General features: G+C 51.4%; 1 protein-coding gene across 1 annotated transcript; it reads left to right on the forward strand.

Annotated features, from left to right (window-relative positions):
• The first annotated feature begins 3,721 nt into the window (after nucleotides 1-3,721).
• On the forward strand, nucleotides 3,722-26,560 carry LIG3 (DNA ligase 3). Its single transcript, XM_056126845.1, has 20 exons — nucleotides 3,722-3,822; nucleotides 8,280-8,833; nucleotides 9,184-9,327; nucleotides 13,152-13,349; nucleotides 14,177-14,328; nucleotides 14,935-15,101; nucleotides 15,214-15,291; nucleotides 16,161-16,323; nucleotides 17,664-17,819; nucleotides 19,885-20,016; nucleotides 20,334-20,413; nucleotides 21,327-21,414; nucleotides 21,705-21,782; nucleotides 22,161-22,284; nucleotides 22,864-23,006; nucleotides 23,202-23,276; nucleotides 23,662-23,808; nucleotides 23,998-24,175; nucleotides 24,530-24,651; nucleotides 25,507-26,560. The coding sequence occupies exons 2-20, from the start codon at nucleotides 8,284-8,286 to the stop codon at nucleotides 25,738-25,740; spliced, it is 3,009 nt and encodes a 1,002-aa protein (XP_055982820.1). The 5' UTR covers nucleotides 3,722-3,822; nucleotides 8,280-8,283; the 3' UTR covers nucleotides 25,741-26,560.
• Nucleotides 26,561-27,615: the final 1,055 nt, after the last annotated feature.

A 27,615-nucleotide genomic window follows, 5' to 3' on the forward strand; every position in this document is an offset into this window, starting at 1 on the left:
TGACTTGGGTTCTATCCCCAGCATTCCAATTTTTTTGTTTGTTTTTGTTTTGTTTTGTTTTTTGCTGTTTGGGTCACACCCAGCGATGCACAGTTTCTACTCCTGGCTCATGAACTCAGCAATTACTCCTGGTGGTGCTCAGGGGACCATATGGGATGCCTGGAATCAAACCCGGGTCGGCCGTGTGCAAGGCAAACGCCCTACCCGCTAATACTATCGCTCCAGACCCCCAAATTTTTTTGACTGATGACAGACTAAACTGCAGTGGTATGAATGTACCCAGGATGAGGAATGGAAAATATACCTTTACTGCAACATCTATTAAGCACCAAGCACTTTGTGAGTTAATATCTACCATCTCATTTCACTGTTACAAACCAAGGGGGTAAGGTATTTTGTTTTGATTATTGGGCCACATCAGGGTGCTCAGGGGCTATTCCCAGTATGTTACTTGAGGGATCAAATCTGGGCCCTCTGTGTGTGCTTCAGCCCGCTGGACTATCCCACAAAAGTATTTTTATCTTCATTTCACCATGAAAACTGAGGCCCAAGAGAACATAATCAAAGGTTCTGAACATAATCCAAACCTAAGCCTATTTGATCCCAAAGCCCTGATACTGCCACATTACCTTATTCTCTTGGAAGACAGTTTCTGCTTCTCAAAGGAAAGGCACCTTTGTTCTGCCTTTGCTCACAGTTGTACAAGTTTCCCAGTTGGGACCCAAGTTAGAGACTATTAGGAGTTCTGTGGAATTCTCCTCGGGCAAAACAGACACTTAGAGCCTGAGTTTTTTTGTAAAAGGATCTATCACACACTGTCAAAGACACAATGCAATAAACACCCTTCCAAGGAAGTTTACTTCTCTCTGAGTTTCATCTATTCATTTCATTCACTCATGACTTTTATTCATTTATTCATTAATAAACTTTGTGACCTTGGATTCTGGACTCAACAGGACCTGGAACAGAGATCCTCTGACTGCTTCCCCCAGTCTTCGGTGACTCAGGGATCACACCCTTAAGCCACACCCTGCTGGCATCAGATAATCTCCTCATTGGCCACTCTCCAGAACTCATGGATGTTCCTCCCAGACGGGAGTATAAAAGGAGGCTCCCAGAACCATGCCATCGGGCTCCATGCCAGGCTGTGGGGCAGGTGGGAGCCCTCCCCACACCAAGGGACCCAGCCCTGACAGCTGACCTCCACTGCCCAACCACCACCACGCTCCAGGCCACTTTTCGAGGCCTTGTGACACATTATAAGACACTTCCTACCCATTTATGCCTCTTGGAGAGCCCAGCAAGCTACCAAGAGTATCCCGCCCTCACGGGCAGAGCCTGGCAAGCTCCCCATGGCGTATTCGATATTCCAAATACAGTAATGACAATACGTCTCATTCCCCTGACCCTGAAAGAGCCTCCAATCATTGGGAAAAGACGAGTAAGAAGAGGCTGCTAAAATCTCAGGGCTGGGAGCAATGGAGATGTTACTAGCACCTGCTCGAGTAATTTGATGACCAATGGGATGATAGTGATAGTGATTCATTAATATTTGTTAGGGCTTATAGTGTGAGGTGTATTGTTTTATGTACTGATCAGATAAAAAGATGCATAAAGGCAGGAGAGAGAGCATGAGCTGAGCACATACTTTGCTTGCAGGAGACCCAGATTCTATCAGCACCACAAGCCCTGCACCCCCCTATCACCACCATGCACCACAGTCAATGCCACTCAATAGAAATAAAATGCAAACCAAATATACCTTTCTATACCTATTGACCACCACTATCACTATCACTATCACCCCGTTGTTCATCGATTTGCTCGAGCAGGCCCAGTAACATCTTCATTTGTCCCTGTCACGTGCTAGTGTAGCCCGATGACATATTGGGGGCTCCTTCAGGACCAGGGGAATGAGGACCATTCATTGTTACTGTTTTTGACATATCAAGTACGACACAGTTAGCTTGTCAGGCTCTGCTGTGTGGGCGGGATACTCTCGGTAGCTTGTCGGGCTCTTCAAGAGGGATGGAAGCTTTTGGGGCAGCCTCTAATCACCTTTACAGGTGTTTCTAGTCAGGCATATAGGTGGGTATGATACTCTAAGTAGCCTGACAAGTTCTCTGAGAGTGAGAACTAGAGAATAAGAGGTTGCGCAGCCGCAAATGCGGCCGCGTGCTTCCAGGAGCTTGGCTTTAGAGTCTCTGGATCCTGGCCGTTGATGGAGTTACACGGCAGTTGGTGGGTGTAACTGTCTAGCTACTGGAAGGTGGGGGAGCTGGGTGGAGGAGGCCCAGTCCCGAACCAAGTAGGCTTGGAGATCTCAGCCCCGGATCCCGCACACCTGGGTTCCTCTGCCGATTCCTTGTCCAAGTGTATATATATATTTTTAAAAAAATAATAATAGATGTGCATGGGGAGGAGAGAAAGAGAAGAGAGGGGAGAGGGAGCAAAGATACAGACAGAAAGACATGAGAAAGATTCATTTGGGATCACTCAATTGCCAGTTAGAAGAACTTAAGCCTCTTCTATGGCTTAAGAGTAGAAATTTTGTTCTACTTCAACCAGTGGTATAATGGGGCCAGACAGTTCAGCTAGCTGAAGCTCATGCTTTGCATGCATAATTCGGGTGTTACCTCTCAGGAATTGGTCAGCAACACCAGGTGTGGCCCTCAAAGCAAACAGTGGTATTGTGATCTGAAACCAAACCTAATATATTCAAAATAAAACTCGAGAGCCGGAGATAGGCTTCGGCAGCAGAGCGTGTCAGACCCTATGTTAGATTGCAGGAATCATATAGGAAGTAGCCCTTGAAGCACAGCCTCATGTAGCCCCAAGACAAAATTTGTCTTTTTCCCCAATTATCTTTTTAATTTTTTGGTGACATAATATAGGTTGTTTTTTTTTAAAATTAAACATCAACATTAGGCTGGTTAATTAATCTTATTTATTTATTTTGACTTTTGGGGTCACACCCGGCAATGCACAGGGGTTACTCCTGGCTCTGCACTGAAGAACGACTCCTGATGGTTCTCAGGGGACCATAAGGGATGGTGGGAATTGAACCCGGGTCAGCCGCATGCAAGGCAAACGCCCTACCCGCTGTACTATCACTCCAGCCCACAACATGGTTTTTATTTAAAGAAATTTACTTGGAGAAATGTGAGCAAGCAGAACACCACGTATTCAAGAAGAGAGTGAAAAAAAAAAGCCCTCTTCTTCCACTTTCAGTATTTACTGTATACTTGCTACGTGCTGGTAAGCACTGTGCCGAATGCTAGACGGATGGGCTACAGAATGACACTATACTTGCCTTCCCAGCTCACTACTACAACTTTTATTTATATTTATTTTTTGGTTTGGGGGCCACACTCGGCCATGCTCAGGGCTTACTCCTGGCTCTGCACTCAGGAATCACTCCTGGCGGTACTGGGGGGACCATATGGGATGCCCAGGACCGCGTCCAGCCCTACCCGCTGCACTAAGGCTCTGGCCCTCATTACACTCTTTAGCGACAAGCTCCTCTACGTTGTCATATGAGAAAATCAATGGGGAGTCCTGGAAAGTTCTGTCAGCGGTGCAAGGCCGGGATCCGAGACCCGAGATCACAACCCCAGGACCTCCCAGCTCCGGACCCCACCGGACCCACGTGTCGGGCGGGGGGCGGGGCTCGCCGCGCGGCTCGGCCTGTGCGCCTGCGCGCCGGCGGCGGCCGGGAGACCCGGATTTAAAGAGACAGGCGCTCCAACCGTCGTGGTCAGCCCGCGGCCTGTGGGCTCCAGCTGCCGAGGGCCGCGGCGAACGCGGGAGCCGGGGAGGCAGGTGAGCGGAGGCGCGGAGGGACCGGGCGGCGGGGAAGGGGGCGGCCCTGAGCCCCGGGCTCGGCGCGGCCGCCGAGTCTGCCCTCTGGACTCCTCCCCCGCCCGCCCGCCCGCCCGCCGGGTCGGCGGAGCCCCGGGGCACACCCTCCGTGACGTGGCGGCCCCCCGGGGCTGATGCGCGGCTCCCCGGGACCCCGCCACGGGGGTCTCCGCTTAGCCGGACCAATCCCGACTCGTTGGAGCGCGTCGGTGGGAGTGGGGGAGCCCCTGGTTCTGCCGCCGCCCCTTGTAAGCCCTCGGGCGGCGCCCAGGGACCCCTCCCCCCCCACAGTGTCGACCCGAGCGCGGGGACCCCCGGGTGCCGGCCCGAGCGCGGGGACCTCCGGGTGCCGGCCCACACGCGGGGACCCCCGGTCCCAGCCCGAGATAGGGACCCCCGATGCCGGCCCTTGCTGGGGGGTGTCCCGTGGCGGCCGGTGGGGCCGGGGACAGAGCCGCATTGTGTCTCCTCGTGGCTGCGCCTCTTGGGGCGAGGGTATGGCGCCCGGGTGCGGGGTCGGGGGACTCCTGTGCTGGCCCCGGGGTCTCGGCTCATCTCGAGCCCGAGTTGAGACTAACTTGTCCGAGCGTCGGTCTGTCCGCGAGGGCAGACCCGCGCTCGCACACCTCCCCGCGCGCCCCCAACCAGCCGGTGCCTTTACCTCCCCGCGGCGCCGGGTGTGTGCTTTCCAGGGATCGCAGGGTCCCTCGGCCAGGGCTTCCTTTTCCCGACCATCGCCTGATGCCCTGTTTAAGCAACGTTTCATTTAGAAACAAGAAAACCGAGACTTAGAGGGTTGGGAAAACTTCACCGGAACCAAGACTCCCAAACGGCACCCTCTGCCTCATCAGGGCGCAACCAGCCCTACTGCCCAGCCCCGTGCACATGCATTTTTCTGCAGTCCTATGGCACTGCAGTAGGTAAAGCTCATTAAACCCAGTGGTGATTTCATTACAAAGGAGGGTGCAGATTGAAAATCATTTCCCGTATACTTAAAATTAGAACTGTGAGCCCAGAGAGATAGTGGAGCAGGTAAGGTGCTTGCCTTGCTCACAACTGACCTGGATTCTTTCCCCTGCACCCCATATGTCCCCATTGCCCTCTCAGGTGAGTGATCCCTGAGCACGGAGCCAGGAGTAAACCCTAAGTGCCATCCAGTTTTATTTATTTATCTAAAAATAAATTTTAAAAAATTAGAACTGTGGGGCTGGAGTGATAGCACAGCGGATAGGGGATTTACCCTGCATGCGGCCGACCCGGGTTCGATTCCCAGCATCCCATATGGTCCCCCGAGCATCACCAGGCGTAATTCCTGAGTGCGGAGCCAGGAGTAACCACTGAGCATCACCGGGTGTGACCCAAGAAGAAAAAAAAGTTAGAACTGTAAAGATTTCTGTAGAAAACAGAAATCTAAAAAGACTGTAAAAGGAATATGAAAATAGGTATACTGTGCAGATACATACAATCCTGTTGGATTTTCATGAAGGAGGCCACACCGGGCAGTGCTCAGGGGTTAATCCTAGCTCTGCACTAAGGAATCACGCATGGCGGAGCTCAGGGGACCATATGAGGTGCTGGGGATCCAACCAGGGTTGGCCACATGCTAGGTGAGCACCTTACCCACCGTATTATCTATCCGTCCCGTCCCCTGTTTGAATTGGGGTTGCTATATCCTTCTGCAGACGGTGATTCAAGATGCTTTATGGCTTATAAACAGGCTAATTGCATACCGGGAGCCTCTGCTTAAAGGAAACTGACATTGAAGGCTGGAGCAATAGTACAGATGGTAACAGTACTTACCTTGCATTTTGTCAGCCTGGATTTGCTCCCTGAGAAGTGATCTATCTGCTTAGAGAAAAAAAGAAACTGACAATGAGCTATCATGGAGGCTGGAGCTATAGTACAGCAAGTAGGGCTCTTGCTAAGCCCACTAGCAGTAATCCCTGAGAATCCCTGAGCCAGGGGTAAGCACTAAATACCACCAGGTGTGGCCCAAAACTGAAACAAAACTTAAAAAAACCTAACATGTATTACGTGCCTGCTGAGTACCAAACTCCATTCTAAGGGTTTTACTCTTAGAACAACCTCTTGTTACTATTGTTCATATTATACAGTTGAGAAAATTGAACAGGGGAAGATTGAGGAATTTAGTCAAGATCAGGCAGCAGATGAGGGAGGATCTGAACCTAGGAATTCTGACTGTCGTGCCAGAGAAATTGCCCAGTTGACTGAGCACATGCATGAGGGAGGCCTCAGAGTGACCCTCAACACTGCGTTTATGGTCTCTGAGCACACAGCTGAGAGTAGTCCCTGAACATTGCTGGTGATTCTAGAACCAAAAGAATTATGACTGTAGGTGCCTTTTCACTGCCTCCCCAAATAGGTCCATTTGGTTTGGACCATACCCATAAGACTACTTGTGGATGGCTCTTGCTTAGGGGCCACTCCTGTGATGCCCGGGAACCATAGATGGTGCAGGGAATCTAACCGGGGTCAGCCACACAGAGGGTAAGCGCATTTATCTCTTTAGTATCTCTCCAGCTCTAACTATAGTTGCTATGATTAAAACAATAAAAAGTTCATGAACATAGTCCAGGGATATAGCTCCATTGGTAGAGCTATGGCCTTCTATGTGTGAGGGCCTAGGTTCAGCCCACAGCAAAACACACACACACACACACACACACACACACACACACACACACACACAGAGAGAGTTTCTCAACCTTTTTCTGACCACAGTCCTACCCACTTTGACCTCGTTTCCTTCCTGTGGCTATCTTTTGATATTCTTGGGGGGGGGGGGGGGAAGATCCATAAGGGGCCATATAGCACCTGATTGGGAATACTGTTCTGAGAGATATAGATGTATACATTATACGTTAGTTAATCGAACACCCTTTTGCAGAAAGTGTTTTCCCATATTGGAACTCTTCATCTTGGATGTAATAAATCTTAGTACTTTGGGCCGTGTTGGATTAGTCGGCATGAATTATTTAGGCTTTGGCCTTTGAAGCCATTGAAAACCTGGTCCCGTAGTTTTCTCTCTCTCCCTTTTTGCCTTTCACCTTTTCTTTTCTTTTTCAAATTTTATTGTATACCAGGTGTACAGCGGTTAAGGCTTTTGCCTTGCATGCATCTTTTTTTCCCCCTTGTTGGGCCGCACCCGGCAAAGCTCAGGGGTTACTCCTGGCTCTGTGCTCAGGAATTACTACTGGAAGTGTTTGGGGAACTATATGGAATGCTGGGGATCGAACCCTGGTTGGCCATATGCAAGGCAAACTTCCTACCCTCTGTACTATTGCTCCAGCCCCTCACATCTTTTTTGTTTGTTCAGGGGCCTCACCCAGCGATGCCCAGGGGTTTTTTCTGGCTCTGTACTTAGGAATCATTCTTAGTGGTACTCAGAGGACCCTATGGGATGCTGGGGAAATGTCCTACCCCTAGTACTATATCTTTGGCCCCCACCTTGCATATATCTGACCTGGGTTCCACACTTGGCACCACATATATCCACCTGAGCACTGCCCACGAGTGATCCCTGAGTAGAGAACTAGAAGTAAGCCCTAAACACAGCCAGATGTAATCCCAAAGCCAAATAAGTCAAAATAAAACAAAATCTTTACCATTTGTATCAAGGTACAGTGATTTATAATACATCATGCTTTTCATGCAAATGAAAAACCACACCTATCACCGGAGCCCACTTCTGTCCAAGAATGTCCCTAGGGCCCCACTCTCCTCACACTCACTTCTCCCGCCATGCCAGCACAGTTCTGTAGACAAAATCTCCATTTCCCATGACTTTGACTATTTGCTGTTCCCTTATATATGCTTCTTTATATCCCACATACAAGGGTTTGTTTGTTTGTTTTGCTTTTTGGGTCACACCTGGCGATGCACAGGGGTTACTCCTTGCGGTGCTCAGGGGACCATATGGGATGCTGGGAATCGAACCCGGGACGGCCACATGCAAGGCAAATGCCCTACCCGCTCTGCTATCTCTCCAGCCCCAAGTTTTTTTTTTAATTAAAAAAATTATTATGGAGGTGATTAACACCTACACATGTATAGATGAATTAAAGCTAAGCTCCTAAAATTATAGAAAATTGTGTAATTTGTACAATAAAATTCATTTTTATTTTTTAAATTTTTGTTTTCTTTTGGGGTCACACCTGGCAGTGCTCAAGGCTCACTCCTGGCTCTGTGCTCAGGGATCACTCCTGGGGGGCTGGGGGTTAGGGTGTCAGGGATCGAACCCAGGTCAGCCATATGCAAGGCAAGTGCCCTACCTCCTGGACTATCTCTCTGGCCCTGATAAATTTTTTTTTCAAAAACTGCATATCTTTTTCTTTTCTCCAGGTCCAAATTGAAAATCTCTAGAACAAATAATAACTTCCTTTCACCTTTTTGTGCAGCTGTATGACTCTGACTTTTAAGATCCTCTTCCCACCAGCCCTCCGTGCCCTCGGCCAAAAGGAACTGTGCCTACTCCGGAAACAGCTTCACCGACCTGACGTCAGGCAGTTCCATCTGTGGGCAGAGACAGGTCTGTCTCATGGGTGCTGCCTCTCTCAGAGGAGGAAGCCTGGTCTGTTGTCCCAGGGAGCAAATCTAAGACCCCGGGCCACGCGGTTGGATTTCTTGCCAGGATCACATGTGGGACTGTGCAGTGGCCCCTGGGAGATGGCCGAGCAACGATTCTGTGTGGACTATGCCAAGCGGGGCACCGCGGGCTGCAAGAAATGCAAGGAGAAGATTGTGAAAGGTGTCTGCCGGATTGGCAAGGTGGTCCCCAACCCCTTCTCAGAGTCTGGGGGCGATATGAAAGAGTGGTACCACATTAAATGCATGTTTGAGAAACTGGAGCGGGCCCGGGCCACCACCAAAAAAATTGAAGACCTCACGGAATTGGAAGGCTGGGAAGAGCTGGAAGAGAATGAAAAGGAACAGATAAATCAGCACATTGCAGGTGGGGTGAAGAATACTGCTTTTTCATGCCTCCTCGATTGAGACGTGATTTCTGGCCCCTCTCTCCCAAATACACTGGGGTACTGTATGTAGGATAAGAGGTACAGTGTTGATGAAAATTTAAGTTACTTAAAGAAAGGGAACTGTCTTTTGTCCCCAGCACACTGCCCATCCAACACCCTGTTAAGGTCTACCGCCCCCCCAAGGATTGGCTCCCCAGAAGGCTTGGGGGAAAGGTACAGCAGTAACTCACCAAGCCAGGTTCTAAGAGTGCAATTGGGTAATTCTTTGGAATTTTTCTCAGGAATCTTTCTCTGACCAGTACTTCCCCCTTCTTTTGGATTCCGACAGATCTGTCATCTAAGGCAACAAGCACACCCAAGAAGAAAGCTGTTGTTCAGACAAAGTTGACAGCCACAGGCCAGGTGACATCTCCAGCAAAAGGCACCTCGTTTGTCACCAATACCAACCCCCGGAAATTTTCTGGTTTTTCAGGTAAAATAGATTAGGGCGACTTTCACTATTACGTCTTCCTTTTAGTTTGGCGTCCTATTTAGAATTCTAGGTGGAAGTTTCTGTATGATGTAATCTTAGTAACAATTTGCTTTCATCTGAGCAGCAGTAATAACTATTTCTCAAGGCTCTTGTTTTTTTAGTTTTTTAAATTTTTTTTCTGGTTGGCAGGTGGTTGGGCCACACTGGCGGTGCCCAGGGCTGACTTCTGGTTTTCCTGTGCCCAGGGATCACTCCTGGCAGGTCACAGGGGAACATATGGGGTGCTGGGGATGGAGCATGAGTCAGTGACCACGTGCAGGGCGAGAGCCCTACCTACTGGACTATTGCTCCAGCCCAGGGCTATCCTTACATTGCATTTCTTTGTATATTTTTAACCTCACAGCAAAATGATTATTGTTTTGTTAACTTTTTCTCCTTGAAGATAAAGAGATGGCTCAAAGGATTAGAATGCATTCCTTGCATGGGTGAGGTCCCAGTTTTGATCCTTGCACCACAGGGTCCCCTGACCACTTCCAGATGTGTTCTACCTGCCCCCTAAGCACTGCCAGGCCAAACTGTGGCCTTGTACTAAGCTGTCAGGACTGCAACTCTGGGTTGAGTGTCAGTGGGAGCGAACTCTGGATGGACACAGAGACCATGGGTAGGCTCCCAGTAAAGGGTTTTTTTTTTCTCTCTCTCTTTGAAGAGGCCTCAGACCTCAGTGAGATGGAAATGGCAGCATGTAACTCATTTACCCCTACAGTGTTCTCTTAGGACAAGAGGCAATAGATTCCTGCAATATTGTCATTTATAAGAAATGCACAGGACCAGGGATGTGGCACATTGTTTGAAAAGGGGAAGAGATGCAGGTGAAAAGGAAGGAGGAGGAAGGAAGGGAGTGAAAAAAAACTGGTAATTCAGATCGTTTACAGCTCCCATAACCCTTGTAAATTTTTAGGCAAGGAGCTTGAAGTTTTCTTTTGTTGTGTTAATGAAAGGCTTTTGGAAAGCCCCTAAAGCTGAATGGCTTTTGGGGGAGTTGGTTGATCCTGTGATTCCTGTGAATCAATAGCTGAATTGGCTGCCAGTCCCAATTCCATCCTTCCTGGGAGGTGAGAGGATCTAGAAGTTAAATCAGGCACCAATGTATGATCTCATCATTTGTGCCAACGTTGTGAAGTTCATGAAAACCCCAAAGGAGAGACTCAGAAGCTCTTCTGGGTTGAGACGCCTTGAGGTGTGGGGTTGGTAGCATACTTGAGGCGAGCACAGAAGTTCCCGGGGCTGCCCTTTTCATTTATTTTGCCCGACGTCTCTCTTGCAGCTGTCTCTTCCCAAGTTAGAGACTTTATAGTATATTGGAGTCTAGTAAGTTAAATGTTTCTCGGACTTCTCTGAGCCTCTCTAGAAAACTAAATCCAAAGAGGAGATCATGGCTCGAGCCATTCAAAGGTATAGGTAGGGCTTGAGAGGGGTGTGGCCCCCAAACCAAAACAAGTACAGGTTAACAACCTAGGCTTACAGAGTATCCAGTGAGGAGTTGGGCATGGGAATCTCTTCCAGTCTATAGCTGACCTTACAGAATACGTAAGGATGTAGACTTGCAACTGGCAGGAGCAGAGGCCAGTCCAGGAAAACGGAGCCCTTCACCTGAGAGGTCTAGCACTGTCTCTGAGTATGTAATGTCAGAACTGAGTTGAGTTCTCAGCCAATATCAACATTGTTGATGTCCAAACCGTTCCATGGGTGCATAGGGGAACCCCTCCTCTTTGTTTTTGTTTTGTTTTTGGTACCAAAACCTCTTTAGTTGCAGAAACAGTGTCTAAATTTAGGAGAATTTTATTTTAAAACAGTTGGGGATTCAATCAGCTAATCAATGACTGAACAAATAGCAGTATTTCTATATTATTTAAAAAAAAATAGGTTGTGGGGGCCAGAGCAATAGTACAAGTAGGGTGTTTGCCTCGCACTTGGCTGACCTGGGTTCTGTCTCCAGCATCCCAGATGGAACTCCAAGTACTGCCAGGAGTAATACCTGAGTGTAAAGCCAGTCTGGAGTAAGTCCAGAGCATTGCCAGGTGTGACCTCTGCCCCCAAAACAAAAATGCAAAACAAAAAACTCGGTTTTTATTTTATTTATTTTTTTTTGTTTTTTGGACCACACCCAGTGGTGCTTAGGGATTACTCCTGGCAGTGCTCTCAGGGGACCATATGGGATGCTGGAGATGGGACTTGGGTCACTTCATGCAAGGCAAGCCCTCTACCCGCTGTGCTATCTCTCCAGCCCAGGATTCTGTTCTTGTTGGGAAGAGTTGAGAGTACCTAGGAGTTTTGAGGTACATGCATGCTAATTCTTACAACCCGCTAAGCATTGATGTTTTGGGTATTGTTTCCTAAAATCCTCTTTAGATTTCAGGTTAATTGAGAATAGATTTATAGTTTATATTCCCAGACAAGAAGAAAGCTTACCTCAGCAGCTAGATTGCTAATGGCTCTGCGGCAAGCTCGAAGAATGGAATTTGCTTTGTAAATGGTCATAAGGAAGTAAAGACTCACCAAAGAGTTATACAGTGAGTCCTCAACATCGTCAATAGATTCTTGGAAACTGTAACTTTAAGCAAAACAGTGTAGAACAAAACCAGGTCGGCAGGGAAAAAAATGTGTTAGTCAACACCAACTGGAACTATTTTTTTACTCTTCGATATTATAAAGAAAAAAAAACATAGATCAAAACTAGGTTATTCAAGAGTCTGCTTTTCATAGTTATTTTGGGGTGCTTGGGGGGGGAACTCTGTCCTTTGACTACCTTGTAGTTGGACAGTAGAGAAGTAGAGGGTATTGGGTGGGTGGACCGGATCGTGGAGCATGCACTCGGGGGCTCCAGCTCCCTCCTGTTCTGGTGCTGGCCCTGCCACTGAGAAGGAGAGATGGCCTTGGGCAGCGTCCCTTCAGGTCTTGGTCTTCTCGTCAAAAAGAAGAGACTGAAGGAGAGATTTCTTTTTTTTTTTCTTTTTGGGTCACACCCAGCGATGCACAGGGGTTACTCCTGGTTCATGCACTCAGGAATTACTCCTAGCCATGCTTGGGGGACCATATGGGAAGCTGGGAATCGAACCTGGGTCGGGCTGCATGCAAGGCAAACGCCCTACCCCCAGCGCTATCTCTTCAGCCCCAGGAGAGATTTCTTCAGGCTTCTTCCAGCCAAGCAGTTTGCAAGAGCAAGGATTTCATATTGACTAACATCTTCCTTTGTTTCTGCCCCCTTCCTTATCCCCACTTTTCTAGGATCAGCTTAACAATCACACTTGAGGGGCCAGAGAGATAGTATGGCGGGTAGGGCATTTCAATCCCCGGTACTCCATACGGTTGCCTGATCCTGCCAGCAGTGATTCCTAAGTGCAGAGCCAGGAGTAAGCCCAGAGCACTGCCAGGTGTGCTACCCCCTCCAAAAAAAAAAAAATATCATAAACCTGAGTAATCATTTTCGAGACCTGACCACTCTCATCACAAGGTGGCCTTTGTGTTTCTGAAGTGTTAATAGAGGGAGATGCAGAGCAGCTGGTCCTCTGCTTCTCTGTCATTGGTAGCTGTGAGAGGGGGGGAAATTGCTTCACCTCCCCTCCTTTTTTTTTTTGACCTCTATTTCATACCTGTAAGATGAGCATAATGACATTTTCCCCAGAGGGCTGTTTTGGGAGATAGATGGCTACATATGAAGCACCTGCAGAGCGCCCCTTAGTTTTTTTTTTTTTCTTCCTGCTCAGCAAATGAATTATCCCTGCTATTTCTTTCTGTCTTTCTCTCTCTCTCTCTCTCTCTCACAGCCAAGCCCAACAACTCTGGGGAAGGCGGCGTCAGCCCGACCCCTAAGCCCAGTCTGTCTTCCAGCAAATGTGACCCCAAGCATAAAGACTGTCTGCTCCGCGAGTTTCGCAAGCTGTGTGCCATGGTGGCTGAAAACCCGAGCTACAACACGAAGACCCAGATCATCCAAGACTTCCTGAGGAAAGGCTCAGCAGGAGGTGGGGCCGGGAGCGCCCCGGGTGGACTGAGTGTCCCTGAGAAGCCCCTTTCCCCCCAGCCAGGGCTGGCTTTATGGGCACACACATCACACAGCTGCCCAAGAGCGGTGCTCGGCTTAGCGCTCTGCAATTGCCAGCCTGACATTCTGAGCGACTTCGAGCAAGAAGTCCTGCATTACATTTTGCACTGGGCTCTGCCAAGTGTGCAGCCAGGGCCAGGTCTGCTGGGAGCACAGTGGTAACTCTCTTGCTCTGCCCCGGGAAGCCAGAAGAATCCTCCCGTGTAACCAAAAGGCAGTTTACTATACTACATGCTAGTGCGGTATGTGACCCACACACGCAGCTCCGAACAATCTCCAGGGGCCAGAAGTACAAAAGACAAGTCCCTTGGGATAAGGCATGCAGCCGACCCTGCTTTAGCCCTGGGCACCACATGTGATTTCCATAGCATTGCCAGGAGTCACTCCTGAGCACAGAACCCGAAGTCACCCCTGAGCACTGCTGCGTGTGGCCTAAACATCAGTCTCACCCCCCCGCAACCTCCCCATCCCCCAGATAAAATCTTCTGGCGCTGTTTTGTTCATCTTAACAGATCATCATTGAGTATCTGTTCCGAGCTCACTGCAGGGGACCCTGGAGTGAAAGTCATTGCTTTACCCTGCAGGAATTCTCCCATGTGCCCGAAGCGTCAGACACACAGACTGCCACCTTCTCTCCTGGCCATGAAGTACCCAGGGTGTTTGGGAGCAGAAGCACTCGCAGAGAGCTCGCTTTCCCGACCGTGGGTTTGTGCCGCTGATGTTTCAGTTCCTTTCTTCTATCTCCAGATGGATTCCACGGCGACGTGTACCTCACGGTGAAGCTGCTGCTGCCAGGCGTTATTAAGAGTGTCTATAACTTGAATGATAAGCAGATTGTGAAGCTTTTCAGCCGCATTTTTAATTGCAACCCGGATGACATGGCACGAGACCTCGAACAGGTCCGAGGAGAAGGGGAGGGCGGTGGGGGGCAGAATGTCAAGTGGGGTCTGCGTCTGCATCCCCTTTTTCCCGCTTGGGGTACATCCTGAGCTAGGAAACTGAATCCCACTCGAGCAAGCTTCTGATAAAACGGGAGACGGAAGGTGAAGTGCTGACCCGTTGGTCCCAGGGTGCCGAGGGCTGGAATCGTCACTGCTGAGCCACGAGAGACTCCACTCTCTGGTGCCGGGCCCTGGCATTCGAGTGACCTTCCTCTAACGCGGGCTGCCTTCCTTTGGCTCGCTCACGACTCCAGGATTGGCACTACCCACGCTGCCCCTATTACTGGTCTCTATGGCTTTATGGGAATCAGATTGACTCAGCCCTGGGTTTGTTCTTGCATCACTTGTCAGCTGAGGCAGGCAGACACGCCCTGTGGTGGGTCGAGGTGCCTTTCCCGGGAACTGTGGGTGGGATAGAGTCTCTCAGAAGCAGAGTCTGTAGAGAGGAGTCATAGATGAGAGCAGTGACTTACGTCTCCGATTCATCTGCCGCCCTGGGTGTTGGGGTGATACCTTGGCAGCGATGGAGTCACAGCAGTGTCCTCTTGTTCCTTTTGAACACAGGGTGATGTGTCGGAGACTATCAGAGTCTTCTTTGAGCAGAGCAAGTCTTTCCCCCCTGCTGCCAAGAGCCTCCTCACCATCCAGGAAGTGGACCAGTTCCTCCAGCAGCTGTCCAAGCTCACAAAGGAGGATGAGCAGCAGCAGGCCCTGCAGGACATCTCCTCCCGGTGAGGAGGCTGCCCCACCAGTAGGGAGGGGGTTCTAGAAAAGTCATGCCTTGGAAGAGCGGGATGAGATCTCGAGTGCTCCAGAGCCCCACTGAGCATGCTCCTCCCCTAGGTGTACTGCCAACGACCTTAAGTGCATCATCAGGCTGATCAAACATGATCTGAAGATGAACTCAGGCGCAAAGCACGTGTAAGTACCGTCTTCTCCGGCAACTTAAGCAGGCAGTGGTGGTTGGAACTCTGCAGTCCCAATCTGGATCTGACCTAACTGCATCTCTCCCCTTCCTGTGAGACCCCAGTCCGTCTTGATCTAGCTCAGTCTCCAATTTTTTATTTTATTTTATTTATTTTTTGGGGGTCACACCCGGCGATGCTCAGGGGTTACTCCTGGCTCTGCACTCAGGAATTACTCCTGGCGGTGTTCAGGAGACCATATGGGATGCTGGGAATCGAACCCAGGTTGGTCACATGCAAGGCAAATGCCCTACCCGCTGTGCTCTCGCTCCAGCCCGTCTCCAATTTTTTATACATAAAATGGAGACAGTATCTTTGCAGTCTCTTTACAATGGACAGTATAGAACACATTCAGTATGTGTCTGTGGCCTGCTTGCTGCTCCTGTTCTCTCTTTGCTGAGGTGGCATTCATATCGGCATAGCATCTTGGATAAATTTTCTAAGACCAGGGCCAGAGCAATAATAGTATAGTGAGTAGGGTGTTTGCCTTGCATGTGGCTGATCCAGGTTTGATACTTGGCACCTCATATGGTCCTGTGAGCTGTGCCAAGAATGATCCTTGAGCTCAGAGCCAGGAGTAAGCCCTGAGTACCACCAGGTATGGCTCCAAAACAAACAATAACAAAAAAATTTTTTTTTGTCCATTGCCCACCCCCAATGATTTTTTTCCCAAGACCTTTTTCCTCTTTCTGTGAAAGTCTGTTGATTATAGAACACAGTCCCTTCCCCGTATATTGGGGTCCTCCTCCTCTGTGTGGACAGCTGTGTACCAAAAGCAACAAGATGAAAGGTAGTAGCTTTTGTTTCCCTTGTCCACCTTGGCAGGTTAGATGCCCTTGACCCCAATGCCTACGAAGCTTTCAAAGCTTCCCGCAACTTACAGGACGTGGTGGAAAGGGTCCTCCGCAACCAGCAGGAGAACGAGCCAGGCCAGCGACGAGTCCTGAGTGTTCAGGCCTCACTGATGACCCCCGTGCAGCCCATGCTGGTAAGGATGCCGCTCTGGCCTTGTTCTCAGCTCCTTCCCGAGTCTCTTCTCCTCCTTAGGTGAGACATAATGGGTATGAACAGGGATAGCCCGGGTGGGTGGGCTGGAAGAGTTTGGAGAAGAACGGAGGTGCAGGAAGGGGAATACTGAACAAAGGGGAAGAGAGTGTGATTCGGTAGAATGACCTGAGCTCCAGCCTGGGCTCTGCCAGGACCCGCTCTAGAATCTTAGGTGAGTTGCTGGCCTCTTGGTCCTTAGTCACCTTGTCTGAGTGACACTGAGATCGTTGGGAGCATCTGCAGCGCCTCTGTCACCTTTGCTGAAAGTCAGTGGGTGGATTCCGTCAATCCTGAGGTGGGGTGGCCTCACCCAAAGGAGTCCTGAGAGTTGGTAGCGGAGACAGGCTTGCTATGACAGGGTGATTTGGTCTCCTTTCCTTAGAGAAAACTTAAGCAATGGTGTTCAGCTCTCACTGAGGCCATTGTGGTCTCTGCCCTTTTCATGAGGAATGAAATTCCGTTTCTGCCTTTAGCCTGCCCTAGACCCTGGGCCCTCTGAGCATGCTGCCAGACCCCGTGCAAGTGCTCTACTGAAGTGCCCTAGGGCAACTCTGTAGGCCCCTGTGTAAGAGTGTCTCTGACCTGAGACCTCTCTCCCAGGACTGGACCCTGCGCCCTGCGGCAGTGGCCTTTCTGACTTTTTTGTTCTTCGTGGCATCTGTTCTACAGCTTGGTGGTTAATTACAGTCTGAGTGGCGTCTAGCTTCCAGTTTCACTCCTACTGTTTACTCGCTATGTCATCTTAAGTACTTCTTGACCTTTGATTTTCTCATCTATTAAAAAAAAAAAAAAAGACAACAACAGAATAGTATCTCTAAGATATCCAGTCAAGAAGGAAATGGAATTGTGTGTCTGATGTCATTGAACTACCTCCAGATAGTAGCCCTTGTGGCTTGAGGTCCAGTGAATAAGGGCTCCTGGGTTTGGATGTCCTGACCTGGGGGACCAGATCACTGCCCCAGGCCCTCCTCACCATCATCTGCTCGCCACATGCCTCCTATGTTGGGCTAACCCCTCTGTTTGACTTTGCAGTACAATCCTAGTCTCACTACAGTGAACTATATTCATGCTCCTCAGGGTGCAAGTTCTTGTGTCAACCCTGATAAACATCCGAGGATGGCATTGCAGCCTCCCCCCCACCCCAGCCCTCTTCAGCTTCCTGCTCAAAGCAGCTGACTAGAGTCCGTCCCCCAGACCTGGGCTTCTTGGCTGATCCCACTGAGCAACCCTTCTCTTTGCAAGAGCATTTGCGAGTCTCACCCTACCTCTCCCCACCCCAAGGCTGAGGCCTGCAAATCCATCGAGTATGCGATGAAGAAGTGTCCCAATGGCATGTTCTCAGAGATCAAGTATGATGGGGAGCGAGTCCAGGTGCATAAGAACGGGGACCACTTCAGCTACTTCAGTCGCAGCCTGAAGCCTGTCCTGCCTCACAAGGTATGGGGCTGCCTGTCCGCGGGGACTCTTCCCTTCTGTGCCTGAGTCTCTCCTGGCCCTTCCCGCTTTGTTTGGTATTTGTGAAATCATTAACTGCATTTAGTCCTGTTTTTGAGTCATCCAGTCATAAGAGCAACTCAGTAAGTCTAGCTCAAGAGCCCAGACGTCAGATTAGTTAGGGACAGCACCACTTCCCTGGCCAGTGACATTGGGACAGTGAATCTACTGGAGAGAGTTCTGCAGTGCTTGTTGTGTTTCTGTGTCCTGTGTGTTCCCCAAGCTAGGTTACACTGGTGTCCTGGGGCTGTTTAAATTGGTACTAATTTTCAGGCTGGAGCGATAGCACAGCAGGTAAGGTGTTTGCCTTGCACGCGGCCAACCCGGGTTCGATTCCCAGCATCCCATATGGTCCCCTGAGCACCGCCAGGAGTGATTCCTGAGTTCAGAGCCAGGAGTAAACCCTGAGCATCGCCGGGTGTGACCCAAAAATAAATAAGTAAATTGGTACTAATTAAACAAATTACTGAATTGTTTTAAAATTATTGTTTATGGGGCTGGAGCTATAGTACAGCGTGTAGGGCATTTGCCTTGCATGCGGCTGACCCGGGTTCGATCCCATATCGTCCCCTGAGCACCGCCAGGAGTAATACCTGAGTGCAGAGCCAGGAGTAATACCTGAGCACTGCCAGGTGTGGCCCAAAAAGCAAATAAATAAATAAAAATAAAATTATTAAGTGTTTAGCCTGCTGTATACAACGCTGGGTAATGGACATTCTGCATTAAGACAAAATGGAGGGGCCGGGGAGACAGTACAATGGGTATGGTACCTGCCTTGCATGTGGCCAACCCAGGTTCAATCCCCAGCATCCTATATGATGCCCTGAGCACCGCCAGGAGTGATTCCTGAGTGCAGAGCCAGAAGTCACCCCCTGAGTATTGCGGGTGTGACCTAAAAACTAAAAAAGAAAAAAAAATGGAGGGACAGCTGGAGAAATTGTAGAGTTGGTCGGACACATGTCTTGCATGCGACTGACCTGGGTTCAGAGCCAGGAGTAAGCCTTGAGCACCCCCAGGTGTTCCCCACCCCACCCCCCAAAAAAAATGGAGAACTAGAGCAATAGTACAAGGATTAAAGCACTAGCCTATTATGCAACCAACCCTGGTTCAATCCTGGGCACCACAGCCCACTTATGATCCCATGAGTACTACCAGAAGTGATTCCTGAGCATAGAACCAGGAGTAAGCCTTTAGCACTGTCAAGTGTGACCCCCAAAACCATAAAAGAAAAGCAAAATTGGACTAAAATTCTAGCCCTCCAGAAGTTTTTGCTTTGGAACTGGAGTGTTAGTACAGCTGGTAGGGTGGTTGCCTTGCACATGGCTGATGTGGGTTCAATCCCTGGCATCCCCTATGATCCCCGAGCCTGCCCTGAGTACAGAGTGAGGAATCAGCCATGAGAACTGCTGGGTGGAGCCTCCCCAGCAGCCTCCCAATAAAGGCAAAGATCCACCTCAAGTAGAACTTGGGGTGTCTCAAAGGGCTGAATGGAAGCTTTGGATGTGGGAGCCCCAGCTTCCATCCTCGTGGTCCCCTGAGCACTGCCAGGCATGCCTCCCAACTCCTGGGGGGTAGTGGGGGGAGGACACATGGTACTCCTCGTGTATCCTTCGCTGCTCCGGAAGCAGTTTTATTCTTTCCATCTTCTCTCCAACCACTCTAGTCTCACCTTCCTTGGCCTAGCGCCCGCCCGTCTCCCACTGGCACACGTTTCTGCCTGTCTCTCACTCCTCCCTCCCTACATCCACTCCCGTGGTCTTTTTTCCCTCCAACCTTCCAAACTCTCCTCTGCAGCCCATAGAGAGTGACCGTCCATACCTGCCTCCCCCTGAGTCTGCACTGAAGCACTGACACAGCTTGTTCTCGTCTAGGTGGCTGGCCCAGCCTCGTTCTCTTTGCCCAGTGACTGGTCTTCTAGGGGTTGGAGTCTGGGTTTGTGCTGTCTGTGATTTAGCCCTGGGTCCCTGCTGCCAGTCTGTCTCTTGACTGCAGACCTCTCCTCTTCCAGGTGGCCCACTTTAAGGAATACATCCCCCAGGCGTTCCCTGGAGGCCACAGCATGATCTTGGACTCAGAGGTGCTCCTTATTGACAACAAGACCGGCAAACCACTGCCCTTTGGGACTCTGGGTGTGCACAAGGTATGGGCACAGGGACCAACGGGTGCTGTGGCTGCCTGCGTGGGTGCAGTTTGGCAGTGAACTGCTCACTTACTTAGGTACAGCCATGCTTGCATAAGGAGTTTGGATTTTGACATGAAAAGAGGCAGTGTTAGAAAACTCACTGGTGGTTAGTTTCCAGTGAGGACCATCAGCTGTCTTAGGACTCAGAGACCCAAAGCACAAATAAAACTTGACTTCCGGAGCTTCATCAGAGCTCCAGAAGTGGACTGGCACTCCCGTTTTTTGTGTTTTTCTCCCTTGCCCCTCATTTATCTGTGGCTCTGTTTGCCTTCCAGAAAGCTGCCTTCCAGGATGCTAACGTTTGCCTGTTTGTTTTTGATTGTATCTACTTCAATGATGTCAGCTTGATGGACAGGTGAGGATTCTGTTTCCAGTCCCTGGGTGAAGCAGGGTGGGGGTTTGGTTTGGAGAAGAGAGTAAGGGGCCAGCGCAGAGGCCTCTGTGCCAGGAAGCGGACCGCGGGTGGTAGTCGGAAGGGAACTGAGAGGCAGCACAGTTGCTCGTCAACTTCCCTTTCGGGTGTGGGAGCTTATCTCAGAGGCAATCCAGGTCTGGGCGCAGGTTTCTCGGCTAGAGCAAAGAGACCGGAAACCCAGGCGGGCCTCTCTTCCTCCAGCACTCCCAGGCACAGGCAGGTTTTCAGCAGGGTTTTACTTTCAGAAACTGACAACCGAACGATTCTGATTGTTGTGGGGCAGTAGATAAAACAGTCAGAGGAAGCGTGAACTGCCATGGCTCAGCTGTACCTACGTTCCTGGCCCCTTATGTCTTCTTGCCCTGCGCCCCCCACAGCAGCCCACATCCTCGAGTGCGGGAGAGGAAAGCAGGAGAAGGAAGAAAGAATTGTCGAGGTTGGGAGTTGGGGGTTGGACCGCAGGTCAGGAGGCCCTCAGGTCTCGGTAACTAACTCAAGAGCCAGCCGGACTAGAACATGAAGCAGGCAGGTGCAGGGTAAAAATAAAAAGTCAGTCACCAAAATTGCTATGATTTGTTTGGGCCCCAGGCCCATGTTCCTGTGGCTTGGCTGGAGTAGCAGCAGCAAGTACAGTGAGTAGTGGCTGGCTTCTCCCCATGGCACCCCCCGCAGTCCCTTCCAGGTAGAACGGCTAGACATGTGGGTGTGTCAGCTGTGGCAGACCGTCTCGTGGAGCACGATGACCTTGCTTCCCTCAGAACTCGTGCTGTGGGGGCAAGTGGGGGCCAGGACGGGGAGGTGGGGTGGGAGGGGAGCGGTCCTGGCCTGAGTTCAACTTCACTCTTCCTCTTAGGCCTCTGTGGGAGCGACGTAAGTTTCTTCATGACAACATGGTTGAAATTCCCAACCGGATCATGTTCTCAGAAATGAAGCAAGTCACGGTGAGCACTGGCTACACTCTGAGTGGCTTCTTGGTGGGTCTGAACGCAGGAGAGGGAAGCCCTTGGGTCAGGTGTGACGGGGAGGATGAGTCAGTGATTCCCTTAGGCTCCACCTGGGAGAGTGCGGCTTGGCGCCTCCTTCCCAGAGAGGTCCCAGCTTTTCTTATCGTTTGCTCCTTAGGGTCAGTTGAGAATTTTCCCAGAGGGCACTTGACTGGTATACAAGAAAGGAGCCGTTTCCAATCACCCCATGTTCTTAGACTGTCTTCTTGTCTCCTTTTTTCCTTCAGAAAGGTTCTGATTTGGCTGACATGATAAACCGGGTGATCCGGGAGGGCCTTGAAGGGCTGGTGCTAAAGGACGTGAAGGTGAGATGGTCACTTCCTTTGCAGACAGATTCTAGCCAGTCTTTCCGCAAGTGGGCCATGCTGTCGAACGATATGGGGGGTTTTACAGTAAAGAGGCCTTAGGTTCAGTTGGGGGTTGCTTTGTTTGCTTAAGAAGTAAATTTTCAGGGGGATGAAATCTTTTTTCCTGATAAGGGTTAGTAGGCCAAAGCAACAAAGGCCTGCCCCAGCCTTTCCAGTGCCGACCAGCAGGTGGCAGTGTGCTCTGAGGTGCTGGGCTGGCTGTGGGTGGCCGGGAAGGAGCCCTGGGCTGCTTCTGCACTTGTGGGTGGGGCCCTGGGAGCAGCCTGAGCCCTGGTCTCCTGCGTCCATGCTAATGTGGTCTCTGCTTCTTCTCAGGGTACATATGAACCTGGAAAGCGGCACTGGCTGAAAGTGAAGAAAGACTATTTGAACGAGGGGGCCATGGCTGACACAGCTGACCTGGTGGTCCTTGGGGCTTTCTATGGCCAAGGGAGCAAAGGTCAGGATGGCTTTAGCCCCTTGGAACAGCCTTTGGATGCTCTCTGGAAGTTAGTCTGGCGAGAGGGTTGGCTTTTCCCCTGCCTTGATCTGCCCGCATGGCCAGTAAGGATTCGCAGAGCTCTAGGATCCCCGACTGAACCATACCCACTCTGGCCATGGGCATCTGAGAGCCACAGGCTTGGGCAGAGGAGAGGTCAGGGTCAGGAGAAAAGGTCATACTGGCAGGGTGGCATGGGAAGCACACCCCCAGCTGTTTCCTCAGACTCTGCTGGCGTGTCTGCTTGGTGAAATTTCTTATTTCCTGACGAGAAGGGAAGCCGGGATCTGAGAAACTGGCTCTGAGTCTGTCTGCACTTCTAGTTCCTTTCACTGTTCACTGGAGCCCAACAGGTTGGCCGTGACTGATTTCCTGGAGGAAACTGAGACTCTAGTCAGAGTAGATGAGGAGGTGAACTGGACCTCTGAGGCCGAGGCCCATCCCTTTTTTCTCCCGCTGCCTCTCACTGGGCACATGGGGCTGGCAGTGATGCCCCCCCCCCCCCCACCCACGGCCCAACTCAGCCTGTGCCTCCCCCAGGTGGCATGATGTCCATCTTCCTCATGGGCTGCTATGACCCACACAGCCAGAAGTGGTGCACAGTCACCAAGTGTGCCGGAGGCCATGACGATGCCACACTCGCCCGCCTGCAGAAGGAACTGGACATGGTGAAGATCAGCAAGGTAAGGTGCTCGCTGGACAGGTCATTACTGAGGCTTGTCTGTCTCCTCAGAAAGCAGTCTGTGGCCTCTGTATTCGCCCTCCTGGGCAGCCTCTTGTGCTCTTTCTCTTCCTTTCTCAAGTCCATGGCAAATAGTGAATTAGTATGCCTTGTTCTGGCTTGGGGACAGCCTGGGACAGTGTCCTTTCTCCTCCAGGATCCCAGCAAGATACCCAGCTGGCTGAAAATCAACAAGATCTACTACCCTGACTTCATTGTCCCAGATCCAAAGGTATCTACTGGGTGACCAGGGGGCCCAGGGGGCTGTGGCAGGAGCCTGCAAGCTCTCCGCACCAGGCACCATCATGGATGGTTCACCCCAGGGTGGACATCGGGACCACGCCACCAAGTGACAGACCCAGTCGGTGCTGAGGAACTTTCCCCAGGAGTCAGAGGGTCTGTTGTAGAAGCAGCTAGAACACAGACGGCCTCAGCACCAGGCTCCCAAACCCTGGCTTCCCCTCTGGTCAGGAAACAGACTGCGGGCACGGCAGCAGCAGTGGGACAGAGTTGTTAGTCCCCGGTCCTGGTGCTCCTTTGGTTTAGCCGTTCCGCGTTGCTTCTCACCAGGTGAGAGAGGTGTTGGGGAGTGACCTGCCTGCCTTCTCTCCTGACAGAAAGCTGCCGTGTGGGAGATCACAGGAGCTGAATTCTCCAAATCTGAGGCACACACCGCTGATGGCATCTCCATTCGATTCCCTCGCTGCACCCGCATCCGTGACGACAAGGACTGGAAAACTGCCACTAACCTCCCCCAGCTCAAGGTACCACTCTCAGCTGCAGGTGTCCCCATCTGGGAACATGGGCTCGGGCCTCTTCCCATGTCCTCTGGAGCGCCGTGATTAAGCAGCAGAAAACACCAGTTTCTCTTCCCTGCTGTTTGGCCCCACCCCTCCCGGTTCCCCTGGCAGGGAATGCGGCTCCCCAAGGGCTGCCCTGTCCCTCCCCTACAGGAGCTGTACCAGCTGTCGAAGGAGCGGGCCGACTTCACCGTGGTGGCGGGAGACGAGGGAAGCTCCACGACCGGGGGCAGCAGTGGGGAGAACGAGGGGGCCTCTGGGCCCTCTCGCAAGGCTCCCAATGCCAAGAAGAAGGCAGGAGAGAAGCTGAGCAGCCCCAACAGCAAAGGGGGTAAAAGGGGGGCAGGGGTGGCAAGGAATGCTGGGGGGAGAAGGGGGAGGAGCTTGTGCTGCACGGACCCGTCTCCTGACCCAGGATCCTGCGGCAATGGAGACAGCCTTCTGCTATGTCTCCTTCACAGGGGTGGCCCCGTGCCCTGTGCCCGAACGGACATCCTGGGAGAAACCGAGAGTGGAAGGGCTTGGCTTACAACCTTCCTTCTGACCTGGTGTTTCAGGGCTCATTTTCAGCTCCTCCTAACCCCTGACTGTTGGGGTGTTGGCGGTCTTTGAACCTATGACCCCCCCCTCACTGAGCCCAGGCCACCCCTCCCCTCCTGCTGCTCACCCTGAACTCTCTCTGCAGGGGACAAGTGGAATGCAAAACATGGCCCTGTGAACGCCTCTGAGAAGCAGGCCAGGAAGTCTCCCGTGCGAGTCGGGGAGAAGAGGAAGGCAGAAGCAGCCGAGACCCCAGGCCAGACAAAGGTGAGGACAAGGAGAGCAGGACCCCAGGGGCTGAGGTGGCCGCCCTCTGCAGCCACGTGGAGAGCCTCAAAGGTGCTCTTGGTTTCTGGGGGGAGGGGCGGGCTCCTGTGCCTCTGCCCTACTCCGCCCTATTGTTGCCTTGCAGAGGCGGCTGACGAGGGAGCAGAAAGGAAGGAGAGCTGTGCCAGCAGGCAGGAGATAGAACAGCCCGGCCTTGCCCAGAGGCCACCGGGACCACCCAATTGCTGGTCCCAAGGCACAGTTTACATTAAAAGGGAGACAGTCCAGTGTGGGTGTGGATGTGTGCTCTGGGCAGGAGCAGGACCAGCAGCGTGTAGGCCAGGGGGCACCCTGGTTTAGGGACTCCCTTCCAACATCTCCCTGGTCAGCCTTTGGTGTGTGGGTAGCCACAGCCCTACTCAGGCCAGGAACACGGGTTACTAGTGGGTCAGCCCTGGAGGAGCAGACAAAGGGCTAGAGATCACAGATGCTTGTCACTGTTGACCACCCGCTGGTCAGAGTAAGCACAGGAGCCTACTACCATACCGACTCCAGCCCCCTGCCCCCTTGGGGAGTCCATCCATCTCCTCCCCGAAACCCTCCCCATCTATGTGAGCCAGGCTCCTGCTGCCTCTCCCTTCTCTGGGTCCCCAGTGCTGAGCCTGTCCCCACACCTGCCTCCTCCCCACAGGCTCAGCCCAGTCGTGGGCCATGGCAGTGCCTGGGCCGTTCCCCTTCCCTTCTGCTCACTGCTTCCCTCAGACCCCCGTCTCTGGCCCTGGCCTGCCTGAACGCCTCCTATGGCCTCTGCTCCCCCGGGCAGGTAGAGCCCAGCCTGACCCTGTGCCTTTGCAGGTGCTGCTGGACATCTTCACTGGCGTGCGGCTCTACCTGCCACCCTCCACGCCGGACTTCAGCCGTCTCAGACGCTACTTTGTGGCTTTTGATGGGGACCTGGTACAGGAATTTGACGTGGCTTCAGCCACACATGCGCTGGGGAACAGGGACCAGAACCCCGAGGCTCAGCAGGTCTCCCCGGAGTGGATTTGGGCATGTATCCGGAAACGGAGACTGGTAGCCCCCTGCTAGGTCCTGGAAGGTCTTGCTTCTCTCCTGGGCTTTCTCTTCCCAACACACACACACACACACACACACACACACACTCACTCACACTGCTTGGTGCAGGCTCACTCACTCACTTACACTGCTTGGTGCAGGCTGGGCTCACGGAAGACAGTGAGGATGGGCTTTCTTCTGCAAGCAGCAAGTCTTCCAAACCCACTAACCGTGCATGGGTTCATTCAGACTAGGAGTTAGCTGCTGTGGGTGCTGCTGGTGAGTGAACTCCCCTTACTGGTTTACATAGATCTTTCAGATCTGGGTGCTGGTTTTCTCTTTTTCTTAAAAAACTTAAAGAAAAAAATCCCAGTTTGTTTCTCTGTTCCCTACCTGTGATTTCTCCAGGGATTTAAGTCACTGGGACTTGGAAACTCTATCCAAGGAGCTGATCCCAGGGGATGGCTTCTCTCCTGGCCTGCCCCTTTAAACTATTTAAAAGGCCCCTAGGAAATGCTGCTCATATTTGGCACGATTTGTATTCAGTCGAGCCCCCCCCCCCCTTTTTTTGGCCAGGAATGAAGCTCATTTGAAAGAAAATGAATTTTATGACTTCATTCTGTACTCTCCGATTACAGGGTATATGAAGGGTGGGAACCAGGAATGGGTAGGAATATGAAAGGAGGTGCTTTGGGCTATTCCTTTGGGGGATTCAGGCAGGCCTTGAGGATCTCACCTTTCCCACATCTGGACAAAATCCCCTCTGAGGACAAATCTTCAGTTTGCTCACAGAGACTGTGCCTCTGCCATCAGGCTGGTTTATTTCAATAAAAGGATACTAGTTTAACATAGACTACTGATACTCAATGAACTTTTTTTTCCTTTTTTTATTTTTGGGTCATACCCAGTGATGCACAGGGGTTACTCCTGGCTCTGCACTCAGGAATTACTCCTGGCGGTGCTTAGGGGACCATATGGGATGCTGGGAAATGAACCCAGGTTGGCCGCGTTCAAGGCAAACGCCTTACCTGCTGTGCTACCACTCCAGCCCTAATATTCTGAATTTTCTGCACGGCAGGAGGACCCAGTCAGTCTACACCGTCAATATGGAGCAGCCCCACTGAGCTACTGATCAGTGAAGTGTGACCAGTACACCTGAAGAGTCAAGTGACCGTGTAACAGGCATGGTCACAAGGAGCTCATGTAAACTGACCTACTTTAAATCCCAGACCTGCAGCATAATAGCTGTAACCTTAGGCAAATTATTGAACATCTGAACCTCTGTCTCCCCTAGAGGAAGGGGGACAGGAATTGCACCCAGAAAGGACTGCTCTTAGGAGTAAATGAGCTCAGATATATTATGAGAAGCACTTAGAAAGAACCTGCCACTTAATTCTCTAGAGTTGTTTTCCATCATGGGGTGATACCCACCATCCCTGGCACTGGAATAATCCTGCAGGCAGTAACAAGCCTCGGTGTGATTGGTTGTTTACTTAAAGAAGGCAGATTTTCAGGGGTCGCCAAGTGATTTATTTCTCTTGAAATGGGGGGAGGGGGCAGGAACCTCTGACTTAGGAGATCAGCACTGGTGCCACTCCCCATTAGAACTGTCAGCACTCGAGTCTGCTGGCTTACACTGGCCTGCACGCTGGCTCCTCAGGGTGCTGTCTGAGTAGAGACCGGCTTCCTGGTTCTCAGCTGACTCCTGAGGGTCAGCTTCTCTCATCAGCAAGCTGGGAGGCGTCTGTCCACCTTCGGTGAGTTGGGTCAATGTGATTCAACCTCCAGAACACACTTCAGTACCTGGGCCAGTAAAATCCAGCACCACCAGGCCAGGGAGCTGGCTAAGAGGGCTGGAGCTCTTGCTTGGCACGCAGGCGTCCTGGATTCTACCCCACACGTGGCTTG

This window comes from Sorex fumeus, unplaced genomic scaffold (assembly GCF_029834395.1).
Source record: "Sorex fumeus unplaced genomic scaffold, SorFum_2.1 ptg000063l, whole genome shotgun sequence".
Taxonomy (NCBI): Eukaryota; Metazoa; Chordata; class Mammalia; order Eulipotyphla; family Soricidae; genus Sorex; species Sorex fumeus.

Bases quoted from the DNA above. Each gene is read 5' to 3' on its own strand.
- LIG3 (XM_056126845.1), top strand. From the start codon at position 8,284: ATGACTCTGACTTTTAAGATCCTCTTCCCACCAGCCCTCCGTGCCCTC. The intron at 9,328-13,151 runs GTAAAATAGATT...TCTCTCTCACAG, and splicing joins GAAATTTTCTGGTTTTTCAG to CCAAGCCCAACAACTCTGGG. The intron at 15,292-16,160 runs GTAAGTACCGTC...CCACCTTGGCAG, and splicing joins AACTCAGGCGCAAAGCACGT to GTTAGATGCCCTTGACCCCA.